This window comes from Pan troglodytes, chromosome 19 (assembly GCF_028858775.2).
Source record: "Pan troglodytes isolate AG18354 chromosome 19, NHGRI_mPanTro3-v2.0_pri, whole genome shotgun sequence".
Classification (NCBI taxonomy): Eukaryota; Metazoa; Chordata; class Mammalia; order Primates; family Hominidae; genus Pan; species Pan troglodytes.
Window position 1 is genome coordinate 78,622,745 of NC_072417.2, and position 17,112 is coordinate 78,639,856.

The following is a 17,112-nucleotide window of genomic DNA, read 5'->3' on the forward strand; positions in this document are numbered from 1 at the left end:
CTTGTTTTCCATGGTCTGTACAGAAAGAAGTACTTAACGGGAATCCTGTAGGAATCTTTCCTTTCAGACTAAATCATAGTCTGAGTACCAATAATCCTCATTTGTTTCAATAGCATCTGCAATGATTTTGCTCTTTCCTAAATATTCTTGAAACCAGTACTATAATTTATTGTATATGCAGGAAAAACCTCATCTTCCAAAAGACAGAGACTTATATTCCTGGGGGAGGTGTCAGGGTGTCTGAACATTACCAGGCTGAGTGGTAGCCCCACAGAGATGAGTTACTGCAAGAATCCCAGGCCTCCTACTGATGGCCACAGCCCAGCCCTGTTTATGCCAATTCCCTCCCTGGCTTTGGAAGTTGCTGTAAAACCTGTTACTTCCTTATCATCTTTGTGGCTCAGTTACAGTACAAAAAGGGGTAATTAATCCTTGGGCTGCAAACAACAGACTTGGGCGTGGGAAAGAGAAAAGAATTTTGAAAAAGTGTAAATAAACTTTGTGCCCTGTCCTTTTACAGTAAACCAGAGGATCACAGCCCCACCCATGGGCCAGATTTTTAGAGAGCTCAAAATGCCCATGGCACACACCACACTGCAGTCGAAAGAATTTGGGGCATCCATTCACTCATTCTCCGCAATTCAAAATTTCCTTGGCAAATGGGTTGACCAATCATCACAGAACAGCTCTCGGGCATTTGGGTGGGGAGAGGGACCCAGACTTAACCATCCACTCATGGAAGCAACACCATAGTCTCTCAACCAGGCGGTGACCACATGCAAACCGGACCGAGTAAAGCACATTCTGTGACTACTTGCCAATGTGTTGTGTCCTCATAACCTGACCTCACATTTTTTAGGCTTTCTTAAGGATCATCGATTGATATTATAATTAAAACAACAACCATAAAAAGAGAGATCAAGAAAGTAACAATAAAACCACAGCAGTTATCTAAAATTGTTACACCATATTCTGCCTCTACAGTTCCAGGACGTGATTGGAGACCAAGAAGACAAATACTTGGACTGATATCAGATGATCCAGTGATTTTATCCTAAACACCAATTCATGCACTAATTATGGATTTGATTGTTGACATGATATAAGGTATATTTTCCCAAAGTACAATTTGAGATTGCTAACATTTGCTTGGGAAAAATACCATATATATGTCACACTTATTTTAGCAAATGAGGTTCGATAAAAAGTAGAAATAAAACTGGTAAGTACAAAATAATATTTTAATAATATAGGAACATGAACATGAAAACAATGTAAACAGGTTAGAATTTTTGATATGATACTACAAACGTGATTTTGATCGTACGCAACTGGTAAAATTCTATGCAAAAGGATTAACAAGGCATATCATAGGAAATCACTTTGCCCAATATAAGCAGTTCTCAGCACATACTCAAATGCACACAAACATGAAAATCGGAAATAAAGGAATGTTAAAAAAATAACTTAGGCAGACACAAATAAAACCACCCCACTAGTGTATAAATGATGCATGTTTTTATGATCTTAGTTACATTTAAGGATTTAAAAAATGCCACTGATCTCACAGTTTACAATATCCAAATCTTCAAACCTGCTGGAAGAAGTCCACAGCACAGCCTGGAAATTGCATCCGTTGCATTCTCTCGTGCAGTTACCTGTAAACCAAAAATCGCAGTCACGACTTTCTCTAGGTTTAACAGGTATGTCAATCAAAAAATAAGCTTCAATTCTGGAGAAGTTGATAGGGGTTGAAAAGGCTATTTGATATCAAAATGTCATAATTTATGCTTATCTATAAGGGATCAAATCTTACCTACACCGAGCAAACAGAATCTTTCGAAAAATGTGCGATTCACAAGATCTTTCCTTTTAATTCAAAGCCAAATAAGTAGTTCAGTCTTTCACTGCACAAACAGGAAGGGCGTTTGATGGAATTACAGCAGGTAAACACAATCTATGTTAGTGATGGCACTGGGAACCTTTGACTACAAAAGGTCTCATGCATCCCCAAAAAGAGCACTGAGGGTACTCAAGTCACTGTGAGTGCTGGATCACTGAGCTGTTGATCTATTATGGTCTGGAGAACAATGCCAAACCCTTAGGGGAAAGGACTTTGAAGATGTGAGCTATCCTAGCAAGTACTGCATCATCTCACTATCTTAAAGGAAGATCGTGTCTCCTTAACTCCATCACTGGGCCTCAAGACAACGTCTTGTCCTCTTGTCCAGGTAAGGCCTGGACCTGCCGTGCCCCTGCAGATCCTTTCATCTTTCATCTTTCTTTTTCTTTTTTTTTTTTTTTGAGACAGAGTCTTACTCTGTTGCCCAGGCTGGAATGCAGTGGTGTGATCTCAGCTCACTGCAACCTCCACCTCCCAGGTTCAAGCAATTCTCCTGCCTCAGCCTCCTGAGTAGCTGGGATTATAGGCGTGTGCCACCATACCTAGCTAATTTTTGTATTTTTAGTAGAGACAACGTTTTACCAAGTTGGCCAGGCTGGTCTTGGACTCCTGACCTCAGGTGATCCTCCTGCCTTGGCCTCCCAAAGTGCTGGGATTACAGGAGTGAGCCACTGTGCCTGGCAGATTCTCTCATCTTGTTTTGATAGTACAGACTAAGCACTGGGATGAGAAGGGGGGTGACTTCTTAAAGACATGCTACTTACTAAAAACAAGTCTTTTTCAAAACTTGTATTATATCCAAGCATTTTAATAAAGACAAAGGCCAAACAAGGAGGCTCACAGGTGCCACAACACAAACTAATCAGGAGACAGACACCTGCTTATGGGCTGTACCTTCTGCCTTGATATGTAGTCAGTTCTTCTTGAAGGATGGAAGCTCTCTTTTGCAGAAAATTAACCTAGAAAAGACACCTTGTGTGAGAAGAGGTGGACGTGGCTTACATGTCAATATTGTGCAAATAGTATGGCAAGATTTTATTTAAATTCAGACAATTCCCTAGATAAAACTCAGAGGATTTGTTGAATGTCAATGTTGTGTTTTTTACATTTGGTCACATCCCATCCTTATTGAAAATCCATCAGATACGACAGAATAAAGTTCAAACTCCTCATTGCAGAGCCATTTTGATCTGGCCCACCCCCATCATTGTGGCTTTACCTGTCCTCACGCCCTGCCCACCATTGCTGCTTCTACACCATGTCTTTCTCGCTCCGTTGCTCTTTGGCCCAGGCCATTTTCTCTCTTTGGAACACTTGTCTTTCTGTCTCTCATTCATCCTCCACCATTTGGTTTAAATGTCACCTCTCCTGTGGAATCGTTCACCTCCTCCCCAGCTGCTCCTCGCCTCCTAGCCCCAGGCAAAGCCAGCGGTCCCCTCCTCTGTGTTCCTCCCCTCTATTACTGGTACTTCTCAAACTGCTTTGTGGTTATTTGTTTTCATATCTCTTCCCTAAACCTGAGAGCTTCTCTTGGGCAGGAATGACTTTTCTGTCTCTCCACCCCAGTTTCTTTTACAGGGCTGGGCATGTAGCTGGTTTCACTAGCTGTTGAATGAATGAATGAATGAGTGAGTGTAAGGAAAATTACTGCTTTCTGGAAACCTCAATCCATTCTAGGGATTCCCGGAGGTTGGAGAGACAGAACTTCATAGCGGAAAGAGCCTGAGCTTTGTCTGGAGTTAGGCCAACTTTGGTTCAATTCCTGGCTTGCCATCTGTGGCTCTAGGAAAATTACTTAAGCTCTTGATGCTTAATCTGTGAAATGGGATTAATGACAGCTACTTCCCAAGGTTATGAGGATGACATGAAACAACTATAGAAACCGCCTAATGCAGAGCTCAAAGCAGGTACAACCCCCAGACCGCCATTCTTAGGGGGCTGGAGGAAACTGGGTTGTTTAGCATATTCTCTTAAATCAGACCTTTACAAAGCATTTGATTATTGTGTAGCATACATTTCTATACTGTTAAAGATGCCTGTATCAGGCATGGATTCAAAAGCACCTTACACAACCCAAATGGTTTGGGGCCAACTTATACCATGGCTTAATGTAATCAAGAGTCAGTGGTATTTGATCGTTTCAGAATTGTTTATTCTTGCATCTTTGGTCTGAACTGAAACCATGGCAACGGTTGATCCCGAAACATAGTTATGCAAGGGAGTACAGCTGGCAGAACAGAAAATGTGCTTGAAAGAGAAGAAAACACAGTCTTTCTAAGTGGGTGCATCTCAAAGTGGTCCTCCTGGTTTTGCTTATTTGTATAGCACCCTGGTCTTCATTTTATCCAATTGCTCAAGTGACCCATAGGACAATTGATAATTTTGACAGATGCAGGGATTACACTGATTCAACTTCCCTCCCCCAACCATGCTCTGTAATCGGAATTCCAACAATTCTCAAAAAACACAGGCACCTGTGCTTTCAAACTAAATTTGCTCACTGTATGGCCTGTGACTCCTCCGTGCAGCTGCCAACTCTGAGGCCCTATCGCAGCTGGCAGCACTCTCTTTCTGGGTCAGCATCCAGTTTTAGGAGGCTGAAGTGGCTTTTATTACAGTGAAATGATATGAATGATAACAGAAGCCCTGCAGGTGGGTATCAGATTCCTTTTTTTTTCCTCTTCCTAAAAAAACTCCTCTGAAGGCGTCAGGTCCTACATAGCTGACACTATCTGTAGCTCACCTACAAACTTAATGGGTAAACCACACCTGGAGTGGAGCTTTTCATGTAAATAAAAATTATTTAACCCTTTGTATGTTCCCATTCTCCTCCACTACTTATTTTTATATGCAGGCGTGAACAAAATTTCATAGCCCTTAGAAGCAAAATCGCAAACAGTAGCATATGGATTGAGATTATGAACATTTCATTTTCAGATGAGAGAAGTTTTACTAGGGGAATATAAAAGGAGCAGCTAAAATGTGTTCCACATTTTATCTTACATATTATAAATAGATAATGTGGATATCACCAAACCATATCATTTATTTTATTCATAAATATATTTATTAAGTACCTGTTATGTGCCAGGCAAAGTACTTGATACAGGGAGTAAATAAATCCTTTCCTTCATGGAATTTTTCAAGGAAAAAATATGTCTTAAACTTCAAAGTGGGCTGGGTGCAGTGGCTCATGCTTGCAAAGTGAGGCTGAGGTGGGCGAATTGCTTGAGGTCAGGAGTTCGAGACCAGCCTGGCCAAGATAGCAAAACCCCGTCTCTACAAACAAACCCCCATCTCTAAAAATTAGCTGGGTGTGGTTGCATGCATCTGTAATCCCAGTTACTTGGGAGGCAGAGGCAGGAGAATCGCTTGAACCTGGGAGGCAGAAGGTGCAGTGAGCTGAGATAGCACCACTGAACTCCAGCCTGGGTGACAAAGTGAAACTCCGTCTCAAAAAAAAAAAAAAAATCAAAGTATATTGGAGATGTGAATATGTAAACTCTTTCTCATGATACCAACAATACGTAAAACATTCAAACATGTTAGAAGTTTTTCTCACATCGTGAACCACATCACATTTCTTTTTTTTTCTTTCTTTTTTTTTTTTTTTTTTAAACGGAGTCTTCCTCTGTCACCCAGGCTGGAGTGCACTGGGCGTGACCTCGGCTCACTGCAACCTCCGCCTCCCAGGTTCAAGTGATTCTCCTGCCTTAGCCTCCTGAGTAGCTGGGATAACAGGCATGCACCACCATGCCTGGCTAATTTTTGTATTTTTAGTAGAGACGGGGTTTCACCACGTTGGCCAGGCTGGTCTCAAATTCCTGATCTCAGGTGATCTGCCCGCTACGGCCTCCCAAAGTGCTGGGATTACAGGCGTGAGCCACTGCACCCGACCATATATATATATATATATATATATATATATATAATTTTTTTTTTTTTTTTGAGACAGTCTTTTTCTGTCATCCAGGCTGGAGTGCAGTGGTGTGATCTCGGCTCACTGCAACCTCTGCCTCTGGGGTTCAAGTGATTCTCCTGCCTCAGCCTTCCAAGTAGTTGGGATTACAGGCACGGGCCACCATACCCCGCTAATTTTTGTATTTTTAGTAGAGACGGGATTTTGCCATGTTGGCCAGGATGGTCTCAAACTCCTGACCTCAAGTGGTCTGCCTGCCTCGGCCTCCCAAAGTGATAGGATTATAGGTATGAGCCACCATGCCCAGCCAAGAACCACACATTTCAACAAGAACTATTTAACCTAATTGTTTGAATACCTTGTCATTATTTTGCCTTAAACTTAGAATACATCTTGTTATCTCTAACGACCATGTAAAATACACCAGAATAAAAGTGCTTCTAACATAACTGTGCTTTCAATTTCTCTGCCCTTCTGCACAGTGAGGAATCAGCCATATGCTAAGTGATGGCATTTTGGACCTGATACCAAGAATAAAAGGATGAGGCTATATTGGAAGGTAGACTGTAAATGAATTGAAGTTATAACTGACTGAACTTTTCAATTTTAAGGGTGCTTTAAAGAAATTCTTATTGAGACAGTGAGTTATTAAACAAGTAAGAAAAAAATTTAAAACAAAATGAAAATTTATCCTGAGTAGTAGGTTATGCAATGACATCACATTGATTTCTGGCAACAATTTGGAATCAGATTTATTTGCAAGTTTCTTTTCAGAGTATCCCCTAAATCCTTGGAAAATGCCTTGATTCTAGTAATTACCTGTGATTTTAGGGAGGAAATGGTGTCTTCAAGTTCTTGTCTTAGGGATGCTGGCATCAATCCTTTCAATTTTGTTTCATATTCTTGTCGTATGTAAGTTATCTAAATTGGAAAAAAATTAAGAGTTATCTTTTTACCACATAAATGATTGTTTTGAATTTAAGAAGTCCCAGAACAGTATCTGTTCATCACAATGAAAGGTTTGTTACATGCAGTCAGAAACCAGACAATAAAGATGAAATAAGAAGAAAGAGTTAAAAACTGAAAAGGCTACCCAGCCTGACCCTGTGACTCTGAGAGAGATGGTCCCTGTAACAATGCTTTATTTCTTTAAAATCCTCATGAACACAATTTTCAGCATCTGATAAGTAAAATAATTTTTCTCTCCTCTTCACTCATGAGGTTCCCCACTATACTAGCCCTGCAGCCTCTCCTTGATCAGGATGTGAACTCCAACCATACTAAGCTGTCATCTGAGGACAACTCATAGCATGTCTCTGCTTTGATTAAAATACTCCTTGAGGGGGTGGTGGCTCACGCCTGTAGTCCCACCACTTTGGGAGGCTGAGGTGGGCAGATCACTTGAGCCCAGGAGTTTGAGACCAGCCTGGGCATCTCTAAAAAAATATAAAAATTAGCTGGGCATGGTGGTGCACAACTGTAGTTTCAGCTACCTGGGAGGCTGAGGTGGGAGGATCCTTTGAGCCCAGGAGATCAAGGCTGCAGTGAGCCAAGATCAGGCTACTGCACTCCAGTATGGGTGACAGAGTGAGACTTTTTCCCCAAAAACCCCCAAAAATCCCTACTCCTCCAAACTGTCAGGTAGTTGGGGCACTAAATGTGATTCATATAATCATGAAGACATGAATGAAGGAGAATCTGCATAGCTGTGTCTCCGACCCTCTTTGACACAAGTAGACAGGTAGAGTGCACTGGGCATAGGAAGGTTCCTGGTTCCTGGTTTCTATCTGCCTCCCGAATACTATCGGGCCTGTGTTTAACTAACTGATGCTCACTGGGCTAGTAAAAAAAATAGGTTGGTGGCTCATCCCATTCATCTCTCTCAAGGCTAAAGGAGTGAGTGAGAGGGTAGAAGAAAAGCCTTTGGAAGAATATGCCTGAGCAGGATGAAGATGTGCATGGATGAGGCGTGAATATGCATGTGTAGATATTGGTGTCTTTTTCCAGCTGTGTTTCTGTGTTTCTCTTCCACCTACTGTGAAATAGGATAGAATTAATTATTTTAAAAATCTGTTGCATGTGCTGTGCATGACTTAACCAAACATTAAAGCTGAGTTGCAGTGTATCATACCAAGTGATTCATCATACGCACCTGGAAATAGGCAATATACTATGAAAATTGTGTACGACTGAGTTGAGTTGGATAAGCCTATCAATTTGCTGAAGACAATTTCAAATTAACAGTCTTTAAGACCGAACTTTTCTTACACTAAACTGAATTAAGGAAAAAATGTGCTTAACAATTCATTTCATTACCTACTAAAATCCTGTGGCCACTGTTATAGAACATAAATTTTCAATTTTTGGCAAAGTGCTTTTTTTGGGATATGTTAAAATCCTGTGACTTATATCTAAAGGAAAAAAAGAAATAATAAAACATGATCTCTCCCACAGATGCAAAGTCTTTGCTGATGAAATATCTGTTGATTCTCCTGTCTACTGATTTTTCTCACCTTCTCTTCTTCAGCTTACTTCCAAGTGAGCCAGTTCCAGCTACTCACTTACTTGAGTCAGTTAGCTGACTCAAATGAAGGAAAAATGCAAAGCAAAATGCATGCTTTATAAACCAGACCTCAGGGTAACATTTATTGAGGGTTCATGGGTTATATATTGACTTTTTTTTTTTCTATCACTCAACACTGGTTCTGAAAGTTTGAGTTTCGACTCTTTTAAAAACAACTCATGCATGCACTATTTCCTCTTTAAACAAATTTTATTCTGTATTTTACTACTGAAATATGTTGTCCTACCCATCCCACCCCACAGTAAAAATCTCATCCAGGCTCCCTATTTCTTTCCCTTATCCCCTCTTCCACCACACCATCCCGGGACAAGTGCTCCAGGATTCCCTGCCCACTGGCCATTCTGGAGTGTGTCCTTTGGGTAGCAATGTGGAAACCACCAGGGCCTTTGGGGAGAAAATGGAGGGGGCTGAAGGAGTCCCAAGAGGGGCTTATTTGAGGGCCTTGGATCCTTGCTCATAGGTGAGCTTGATCTCATCATCTGGACAGGTGGAGGCAGATTCTTCCTGAGCATAGGCATTGCTCAAGTACTGCTGCACGCCCTGGAAGGCCTCAGGGATGGTGAATCCCTGGTATTTTTTTTTCTTTTGAGATGGCATCTCAATCTGTCACCCAGGCTGTAGTGCAGAGGCATGATCTTGGCTCACTGCAACCTCTGCCTCCCAGGTTCCAGCTATTCTCTTGCCTCAGCCTCCTGAGTAGCTGGGATTACAAGCACGCACCACCACACCTGGCTAATTTTTTTTTTTTTTTTTTTTTTTTTTTTTAGTAGAGATGGGGTTTCACCTTGTGGGCCAGGCTGGTCTTGAACTCTTAACCTCAAGTGATCTGCCTGCCTCGGCCTCCCAAAGTGCTGGGATTACAGGCGTGAGCCATGACACCCGGCCCCCTTGGTACTTCTTACACACCACTTGTACTATGTGGAGCGTTGGCAACAGGTTGCAGTCAGCCAGGGTGAGCTCACTGCCATCCAGAAACTTCCTCTGAGAGATGCCTTCATCTTCAGCACTGGTTTCATCCACTTCTTCTGAGTGGCGGGATGTCAAGTGATTGTCTAAAACCTTCAGGGCTTTCAGGAGTCCCTTCTCCAGATTGTCACTGAGTGCTGGGTTTGAATTCTTGATGTAAGCAGAAAATTTGGCAAATATGTCCTGCTCAGCTGTGTTGGATTCAGGGTTCAGAGCTGCCAGCTTGGGGTACCTAGGAGGGCACAGCACTGCCTACAGAAATTCCTCAATCTTGTTGGTGTCCTTGTGCTCTTCCATGCCATACAGCAGGAATGGGAGCTGCCCTCCTGGGCACAGCTTTTGCACTATCTTGGTCTGCCTCTTGGTGTCAATGATGGTGACATTGAAGGTGACTCCCTTGAGCCACAGCACCATGAACAGTCTCTAGGAGAAGGGGCAGTTCCCAATCTTGGCCCCATCACTGCCAGCCTTCACGAACAATTCAACTTGCAGTTGTTCTTCAGCTATGGTTGCACTGGGGACCAGAAAGTGGCCATAGCTGGGGGAACTGGGGCATGAACTATTTCTTACATCTTTATCTGTTTAGAATGTCTATCTGTTTTCCTAAGCTGGCACTCAGCAAGAAGGCCATGTTCCGTTTGAGTGCCAAGATGGTGAAGCCCAATGGTGAGAAGCCGGACAAGTTCAAGTCTGGCATTTTCCAGGGTCTTCTGAAGCTGGAGATGAACTCGGACCTCAAGGCTTAGCTCAGTTGCATTTATAATGCAGTCCTTGAGGATTTGGTCTTCTCACATGAAACTGGATGGCAGCCAGCTCATACAGGTTAATTTGGACAAAGCACAGCAGAACAATATGGAAAACAAGGTCAAAACTTTTTCTGGTGTCTATAAGGAGCTCATGGGCAAAGACGTTGATTTTGACTTTCCAGAATTTCAATCGTAAACACAAATTATAAAGTATATTCACAGTAAAAAAACAAAAAAGTCTATCCATTGCCTGTATATTTAAAAGACAACTTTGCTGGGTATAAAAATGCTTCAATCCCACTTTCTTTCTCTCATAACTTTGTGAACACAAAGATCAAGTTAGCTAGGCATGGTGGTGTGCACCTGTAGTCCCAACTACTTGGGAGGCTGAGGTAGGAGGATTACTTGAGCCCCTCAGAACATTTCTACAGTGTTTTCTGGCATTACATATTGCCATGGTAAAGTCTGAGGCCAATCTGATTTTTTTCATGTTGAATATAACTTTCTTTTTCTGCTTGGATGCTATGATTTTCTTTTTCCTTCATTTAGTAACTTCACTGGGAAATGCTTTGATACTAATTATTTTATATTAATTTTCCTGAGACATTGTGTGTGCCCTTTCTACCTTTACATTGCATTAGTTGAACAAAAGTTTCCTTTGTTAGAATAATTACTTGTATTTTATTATATATATATACTTATATGTATTTTTTTCTGTTGGTTCTCTTCTTCAGAGACACAAACTTTGCATGTGTTGACCCTTCTTTGACAATCTCCCATAATTATACATTTTCTCTATTATAACTTTTATTTTCATATCATTTTATTTTGAGACAGGGTCTTGCTATGTTGCCCAGGCTGGTCTCCAACTCCTGGACTCAACCAATCTTCCTGCCTCAGCCTCCAGAGTAGTTGAAATTACGTGCATGCATCACTGCACCAAACGCTTCTTATCGTTTATATCTATTTTATATTTTCATTTCATTTTGTATAATAGCCTCTAGCCTAATTACTATATTTCCTTGGATGGTTTTAGTTATGATTTTTCTATTTTTGTTTCATCTACTATGGTTTCAATCTCTGTAATCTTTTGCTTTTGTCTACCATTTTTCCTAAGCTCTGAGAGATCACTTTTCATCTGTCTGTTGACTTATATCATCTTTAAATATGTCTCTTCTTTTTTCTACTTCTCTATCTCCCTCCACCATTTTCCTTGTGAGAGAGATGTCTAAATGTGTTTTGTGAATGCTTTGACACTGTGAAGAGCTGTTATAAAGAACTGTAATTAGTCTGAACCTTCCTCCTGTAATTTTCCATTTGATATACAGAACATTATTTGCTTACATTCTTTCTTCTCCTCTCTTTTAATCCAGCAAAGATCATATGCTAGTTCCTTTTTCTAAAAGAAAAATTACACCTCCTTTTTGAATGGAACCAGCTATTTGCTGAGAGTTGAGGTGTGGCAGGGGCAGCTGGGGTCAGGCCACAGCTATGCTTTGGTTTTGTTGTCTTCATTACACTTTGACCAAATCTATGATTTCATTTGCTCTGGGGGCCTATGTCCCTCAGTTTTCAAGTACTTTGGAGGTCACGGCAAAGTACTTAAGCCCTTTGGTTCACGCTTATGGTTGGTTTCTCTTGACTCTCCTTCCTCCCGCCCTGCCCACTATTCACATGTGATGGTTTCTCTCTAGTAGGAGGCTAGGCCATAGAGAGTAGAAGATTGGGTGTGACTAAGGTTGCTCTTTGATCACCATTATTCCTTCCATCACTTTTCAAATTCAGAAGTTATATTTTCCAACATTTATTGAAGATTCGTGCATTTATACTTCCTGTCTACTCCTTTATTCTTAGTTTTTGTGATTTTAGTGAGTTTGAATGAATTTAAAATAAGCCTCTGGAAAATACGAAATTACCTCATGTGTGAGTGAGACTATCAACTGGGAAAATATTACTACCCTGAATTCTTAAACTCAAATGCTCAATTTAAAAATCATTATATAAAGCTGAATTCTGTTACTTTAATAAAGTCATGAAAAACTTTAACGAATCTGTTTTCATTCTATTTATGAGGTTAATAAAATTACCACGAGCAAACATTTACTGAGGACTTTCTGTGTGCCAGGTGTGACTCTCCATGTTTTTATATGGACTTAATCCTTCTGATGACCCAATGAGGGAAGCACAGAGAGGTAAAACATGATTTGAACTCAGATAGTCTGACTCTCAAGCACATATGATTGTCCACTTTGCTCTACAGTTTCTCAAATAATCCTTCTAAATGCTGAGCTGATTTTTCCACCCCAGGGGGAAGAGAATGCCAGAGACACGTGGGTAAGAGGAGTCTTTGCTACCACGCTCTAGTGCTTTCCCCAGCACAACAGGGGCCAGGGCCAGGGGATGGGGCGTTGAACTGCAGTGCTTCCAGACATCCATCTAGTCAGCGATCTTTTTAAAAATGTGACAACAATAACAATGACAACAATAACTGGTTCCAGAGGACTCCCCACGCCTTCCCATTGATTTTAAAATTTTAGCTTACTACAGATTTATATACGACCAACTGAAGAAAACCTACACAAATGCAACGTATATGTCTGACCTAAAATAAAAGTTTCACAAATTCCCCAAAGAAGCACATATTCAAAAATCCAACCAGTGAAGGATACATGTAAATTTGTCACATGGCAAAATGACAAAAGAAAAGGAAATAATTAGTTTATATGCCTATATATCACTCTTGATTCTTGTTTTTTTTTTTTTTTTTTTTTTTTTTTGAGACAGAGTTTTGCTTTTCTTGCCCAGGCTGGAGTGCAATGGCGCGATCTCGGCTCAGCGCAGCCTCCGCCTCCTGGGTTCAAGCGATTCTCCTGCCTCAGCCTCCCGAGTAGCTGGGATTATAGGCATGCACCACCATTCCTGGCTAATTTTGTATTTTTAGTAGAGATGGGGTTTCTCCATGTTGGTCAGTCTGGTCTCAAACTCTCGACCTCAGGTGATCCACCCACCTTGGCCTCCCGAAGTACTGGGATTACAGGCATAAGCCACCGTGCCCGGCCTTTTTTTTTTTTTTTTTTTTTTTTTTTCAAGAGACAGGGTCTTGCTCTGTCATCTAGGCTGGAGTGCCATGGCACAATCACAGCTTATTGCAGCCTCAACCTCCCGAGGCTCAAGTGATCCTCCTGCCTCAGCCTCCCGAGTAGCTGGGACTACAGGTGCGTGCCACCATGCCCAGCTAATTTTTTTTTTTTTTTCCCATATGGATAGTTTCTCACTATGTTGCCTAGGCTGGTCTCAAACTCCTGAGCTCAAGTGATCCTCATGCCTTGGCCTCCCAAAGTGCTAAGATGATAGGCATAAGCCACCATGCCTGGCTTTTGCTACTGCTTTTCTATCCCCACCTCTGACCCAGGCTGTGTTTAAGGGGAAACAATGAGAGAATGAGAACTTTTACCTGTGGACTATTCATGAACTTGGAACTGCTTGACTATGAAACAATCTGGCCTTACAACAGACCATGAAGCAAGATGAGGTTGAGTGGAGTTAAGCAATGGGTTTGATGGACACAAAATTCCTTTGATTCAAGATCAAAATTTTTACTCATACATGTATTTTATTACTATATTTGAATATTAAATTCATTAGCATAAAGTGTCCTATTATACCAGTGAGTGATGTCTATTAAACACGAAGGTATTCAAAGGCTGGTCTGCTGTGGCTCATTTCCATCCTCTCTCCATTCCCACCATCCTCAAAAAGCACTGTGGATAATCACGTGCTCTTCCACATCCCTCAACCACATTGCACCAAAGAGAGGGGATTCCCTCTCTCCACCACGGTTACTTCTCTCTCTACCTTCCTTCATCTTCCTTCCTTTAGCAAAATAAAATTAGGAAACTCACTCAGGACATTGTGATAATGACATTTCTATAACTAGTAATGACTCCTGTAAGCTGAGTGGAAATGGGGTCTTTATAACATGGTGCCCATGTGACTAAAGGGCTGTGCCCTGCTCCGTGGCAACAGACTGCCCACTTTTCCCTCCAAGGCACGGCACTGACACTATGATTCCCTTAACTTTTAAAGTGAACTGTGAAGACCAAGACCATCCCTAACTAGAGTTTCATGTTCCAATCAAGTAGAACTGACATCAAGGGTAATCAGACAAATGATCATTTGCATAAATAATAGACTATAAGGTGTATGGAATGTGCAGTTGACTTGAGCCAAAGGGTCCCTAGAGATAAAAATTCAAAGTGACATTGGAAAAAAGGAGCCTTGAAAATCTATAATTTCATTAAAAATAGCGAAGGGAGAACTAAAACATATTTTATCATGTTTTTATTCAAAAAACACTGCATTGACCGGGCGGACTGGCTCATGCCTGTAATCCCAGCACTCTGGGAGGCCGAGGTGGGTGGATCACCTGAGGTCAGGAGTTCAAGACCAGCCTAGCCAACATGGCGAAACCCCGTCTCCACTAAAAATACAAAAATTAGCCAGGCATGGTGGCAGGCGCCTGTAATCCCAGCTACTCGGGAGGCTGAGGCAGAAGAATCGCTTGAAGCCAGGACGTGGAGGTTGCAGTGAGCCAACATCGTGCCACTGCACTCCAGCCTGGGCAACAGAGTGAGAGTCTGTCTCAAAACAAACAAACAAACACACACACACACACACACACACACACACACACACACACACACACACTGTATCAACCAGTCATGTCAATATGTCAAAACCATGTCAAATATGTCAACTTGTTTATAATAAAACAAAAACTAAGATGGAAATGTGCAGCTCTGTGCAATCAGCTTAGGCACAGGCCTCAAATGCAAGTTATTTTATTGCAAGCTCCAATGTGCCTAACACGGAATTGTCTTTTGAGGAGCTGAGAAAAGAGGAACCTCCTATTCCATTGCCACTGGTTTATGCTACAGTGGTGGTTTATATGTCTCTGCATAGTCCTTTATTATCATATTTTGAGGTAAGCGTGAAGCAGTTCAGGAAAATAAGTGTGCATGAGGCCAGGTGTGGTGGCTCATGCCTCTAATCCCAGCACTTTGGGAGGCTGAGGCAGGAGTATCGCTTGAACTCAAGAGTTCAAGACCAGCCTGGGCAACATAATGAGACCTCATTTCTACTAAAAATAAAAAAAAATTAGCTGGGCGTGGTGGCATGCATCTGCGGTCCCAGCTACTTGAGAGTCTGAGGTAGGAGGGTCACTTGAGTCCAGGAGGTCCAGGCTGCAGTGAGCTATGTTTCTGCCACTGCACCCAGCCTAGGCAACTGAATAAGACCCTGTCTCAAAAAAAAAAAAAAAAAAAAAAAAGTGTGCCTAATATTACTTTACAAAGCCCAACAAGCATTTCTGGGGGCAGTTCAGCAGAGAAAAAGGGGAACTAAGTAGAATTCTATGGATGTTATCTCCTTAATCTCTTTCCACTTTGCCACTGGTACCATCCCAATCCAGAATACATTCAATACATTCATCTTGCACCTGGATGACTGCAATATTGGCATGTTGGTTTTGCTTTTCAAGCAGAATTTGCTTAACTTTTAAGATGAAAATTAATATCCTGTATATGGCCAACAAGGCCCTGTACTGTCTGGCCCTATCCACCTGCTAACCTCCTGCAACTCCAGAGAGTCACCTGGCCTCTGGAATACCAGACATGTTTGCTTTCTTTCAATTCATTCACCAATGCCCTGTGCTTTTTCTCACAACAGGATGGTTCTTGTTTTTTCTCTCATTCTTCTTTCTTGTTGTGTGGGGTTTTGCCACTGTGTCCATCTGGACCTCTGGATGTTGGGGGCCCCTGCTCTGTGGTGATGTCAGGGAGGGTGCAGATCTAGGCACCCAGGGGGAGGGAGCTTGGCCAGACCTTCATGATGAGGCTGTGTTGGGGCCAACTGACTCCCCTTTAGACAAGCCATATAGCCCTGAGTGTGGCAGGCATGAGCTTCATTAGCAAAAACGGGCCCCACACCAGCCCTTGCTTTCAAGCTGCAACCCAGGCTCCTAGCACTTTCCTGGCAAGAAGCACTTCTAGCATTTTTAGCCCCTGTCATCCCTAACAGGTTTCCTCCCAGCTGCCTCTGCTTGCTGCTGGGCTCAGTACCTGGAGGCTGTGGCCTCACTCACCACTTGGGTTCTGCTCTGTTTCTACATCACAGAGATGTTCGTCTTGCTTTTAATACCAAATACTGGCCAGGAGCGGTGGCTCATGCCTGTAATCCCAGCACTTTGGGAGGCCAAGGTGGGCAGATCAGCTGAGGTCAAGAGTTCAAGACCAGCCTAGCCAACATGGTGAAAACTCTCTACTAAAAATACAAAAAAAAAAAAAAATTAGCTGGGCATGGTGGCAAGTGCCTGTAGTCCCAGCTACTCAGGGAGGCTGAGGCAGGAGAATCGCTTGAACCCAGGAGGCGGAGGTTGCAGTGAGCCAAGAAAACAAATCCATCTTTCTAATTCTCTCTCTCGCTCTCTTTTTTTTCTCTCTTTCTCTATATATTTTTTATGTATATATATATTTTATTTCCATAAGGTTTTTGGGGAACAGGTGGTATTTGGTTACATGAGTAAGTTCTTTAGTGGTGATTTGTGAAAATTTGGTGCAAACCATCACCCGAGCAGTATACACTGAACCCAGTGTATAGTCTTTTATTCCTCGCCCCCTTCCCACCCTTTCTCCCTGAGTCCCCAAAGTCCATTGTGTCATTCTTATTCCTTTGTATCCTCATAGCTTAGCTCCCACTTACAAGTGAGAACATATGATGTTTAGTTTTCCATCCCCGAGTTACTTCACTTAGAGTAATAGTCTCCAACTCCATTCAGGTTGCTGTGAATGCCATTAATTCATTCCTTTTTATGGCTGAGTAGTATTCTATTGCATATAGACCAGAGTTTCTTTATCCACTCATTGATTGATGGACATCTGGGTTGGTTCCACGTTTATGCACCCCTTGTGAATTGTGCTGCCATAAACATGTGTGT

General features: G+C 42.0%; 1 protein-coding gene and 1 pseudogene across 28 annotated transcripts in view; both read right to left on the reverse strand.

The window, feature by feature from the left end:
• Positions 1 to 1,503: 1,503 nt before the first annotated feature.
• The window catches only part of CEP112 (centrosomal protein 112), a 555,600-nt gene continuing 539,991 nt past the window's right edge, over positions 1,504 to 17,112 (reverse strand). For 20 of the 28 annotated variants that reach the window (XM_054670600.2, XM_024350558.3, XM_054670608.2 and 17 more), the window contains 3 exons: positions 6,642 to 6,743; positions 2,781 to 2,862; positions 1,504 to 1,658 (listed from right to left, as the gene is read on the reverse strand). In XM_054670600.2, the coding sequence (XP_054526575.1) occupies positions 2,785 to 2,862; positions 6,642 to 6,743 (180 nt within the window). In that variant the 3' untranslated portion in view covers positions 1,504 to 1,658; positions 2,781 to 2,784. The remainder of the gene's footprint in view (positions 1,659 to 2,780; positions 2,863 to 6,641; positions 6,744 to 17,112) is intronic. The other 8 variants (XR_010153365.1, XM_024350565.3, XM_016932779.4 and 5 more) reach the window with 1 other exon arrangement.
• On the reverse strand, positions 8,729 to 9,951 carry LOC134808980 (chloride intracellular channel protein 1-like; annotated as a pseudogene).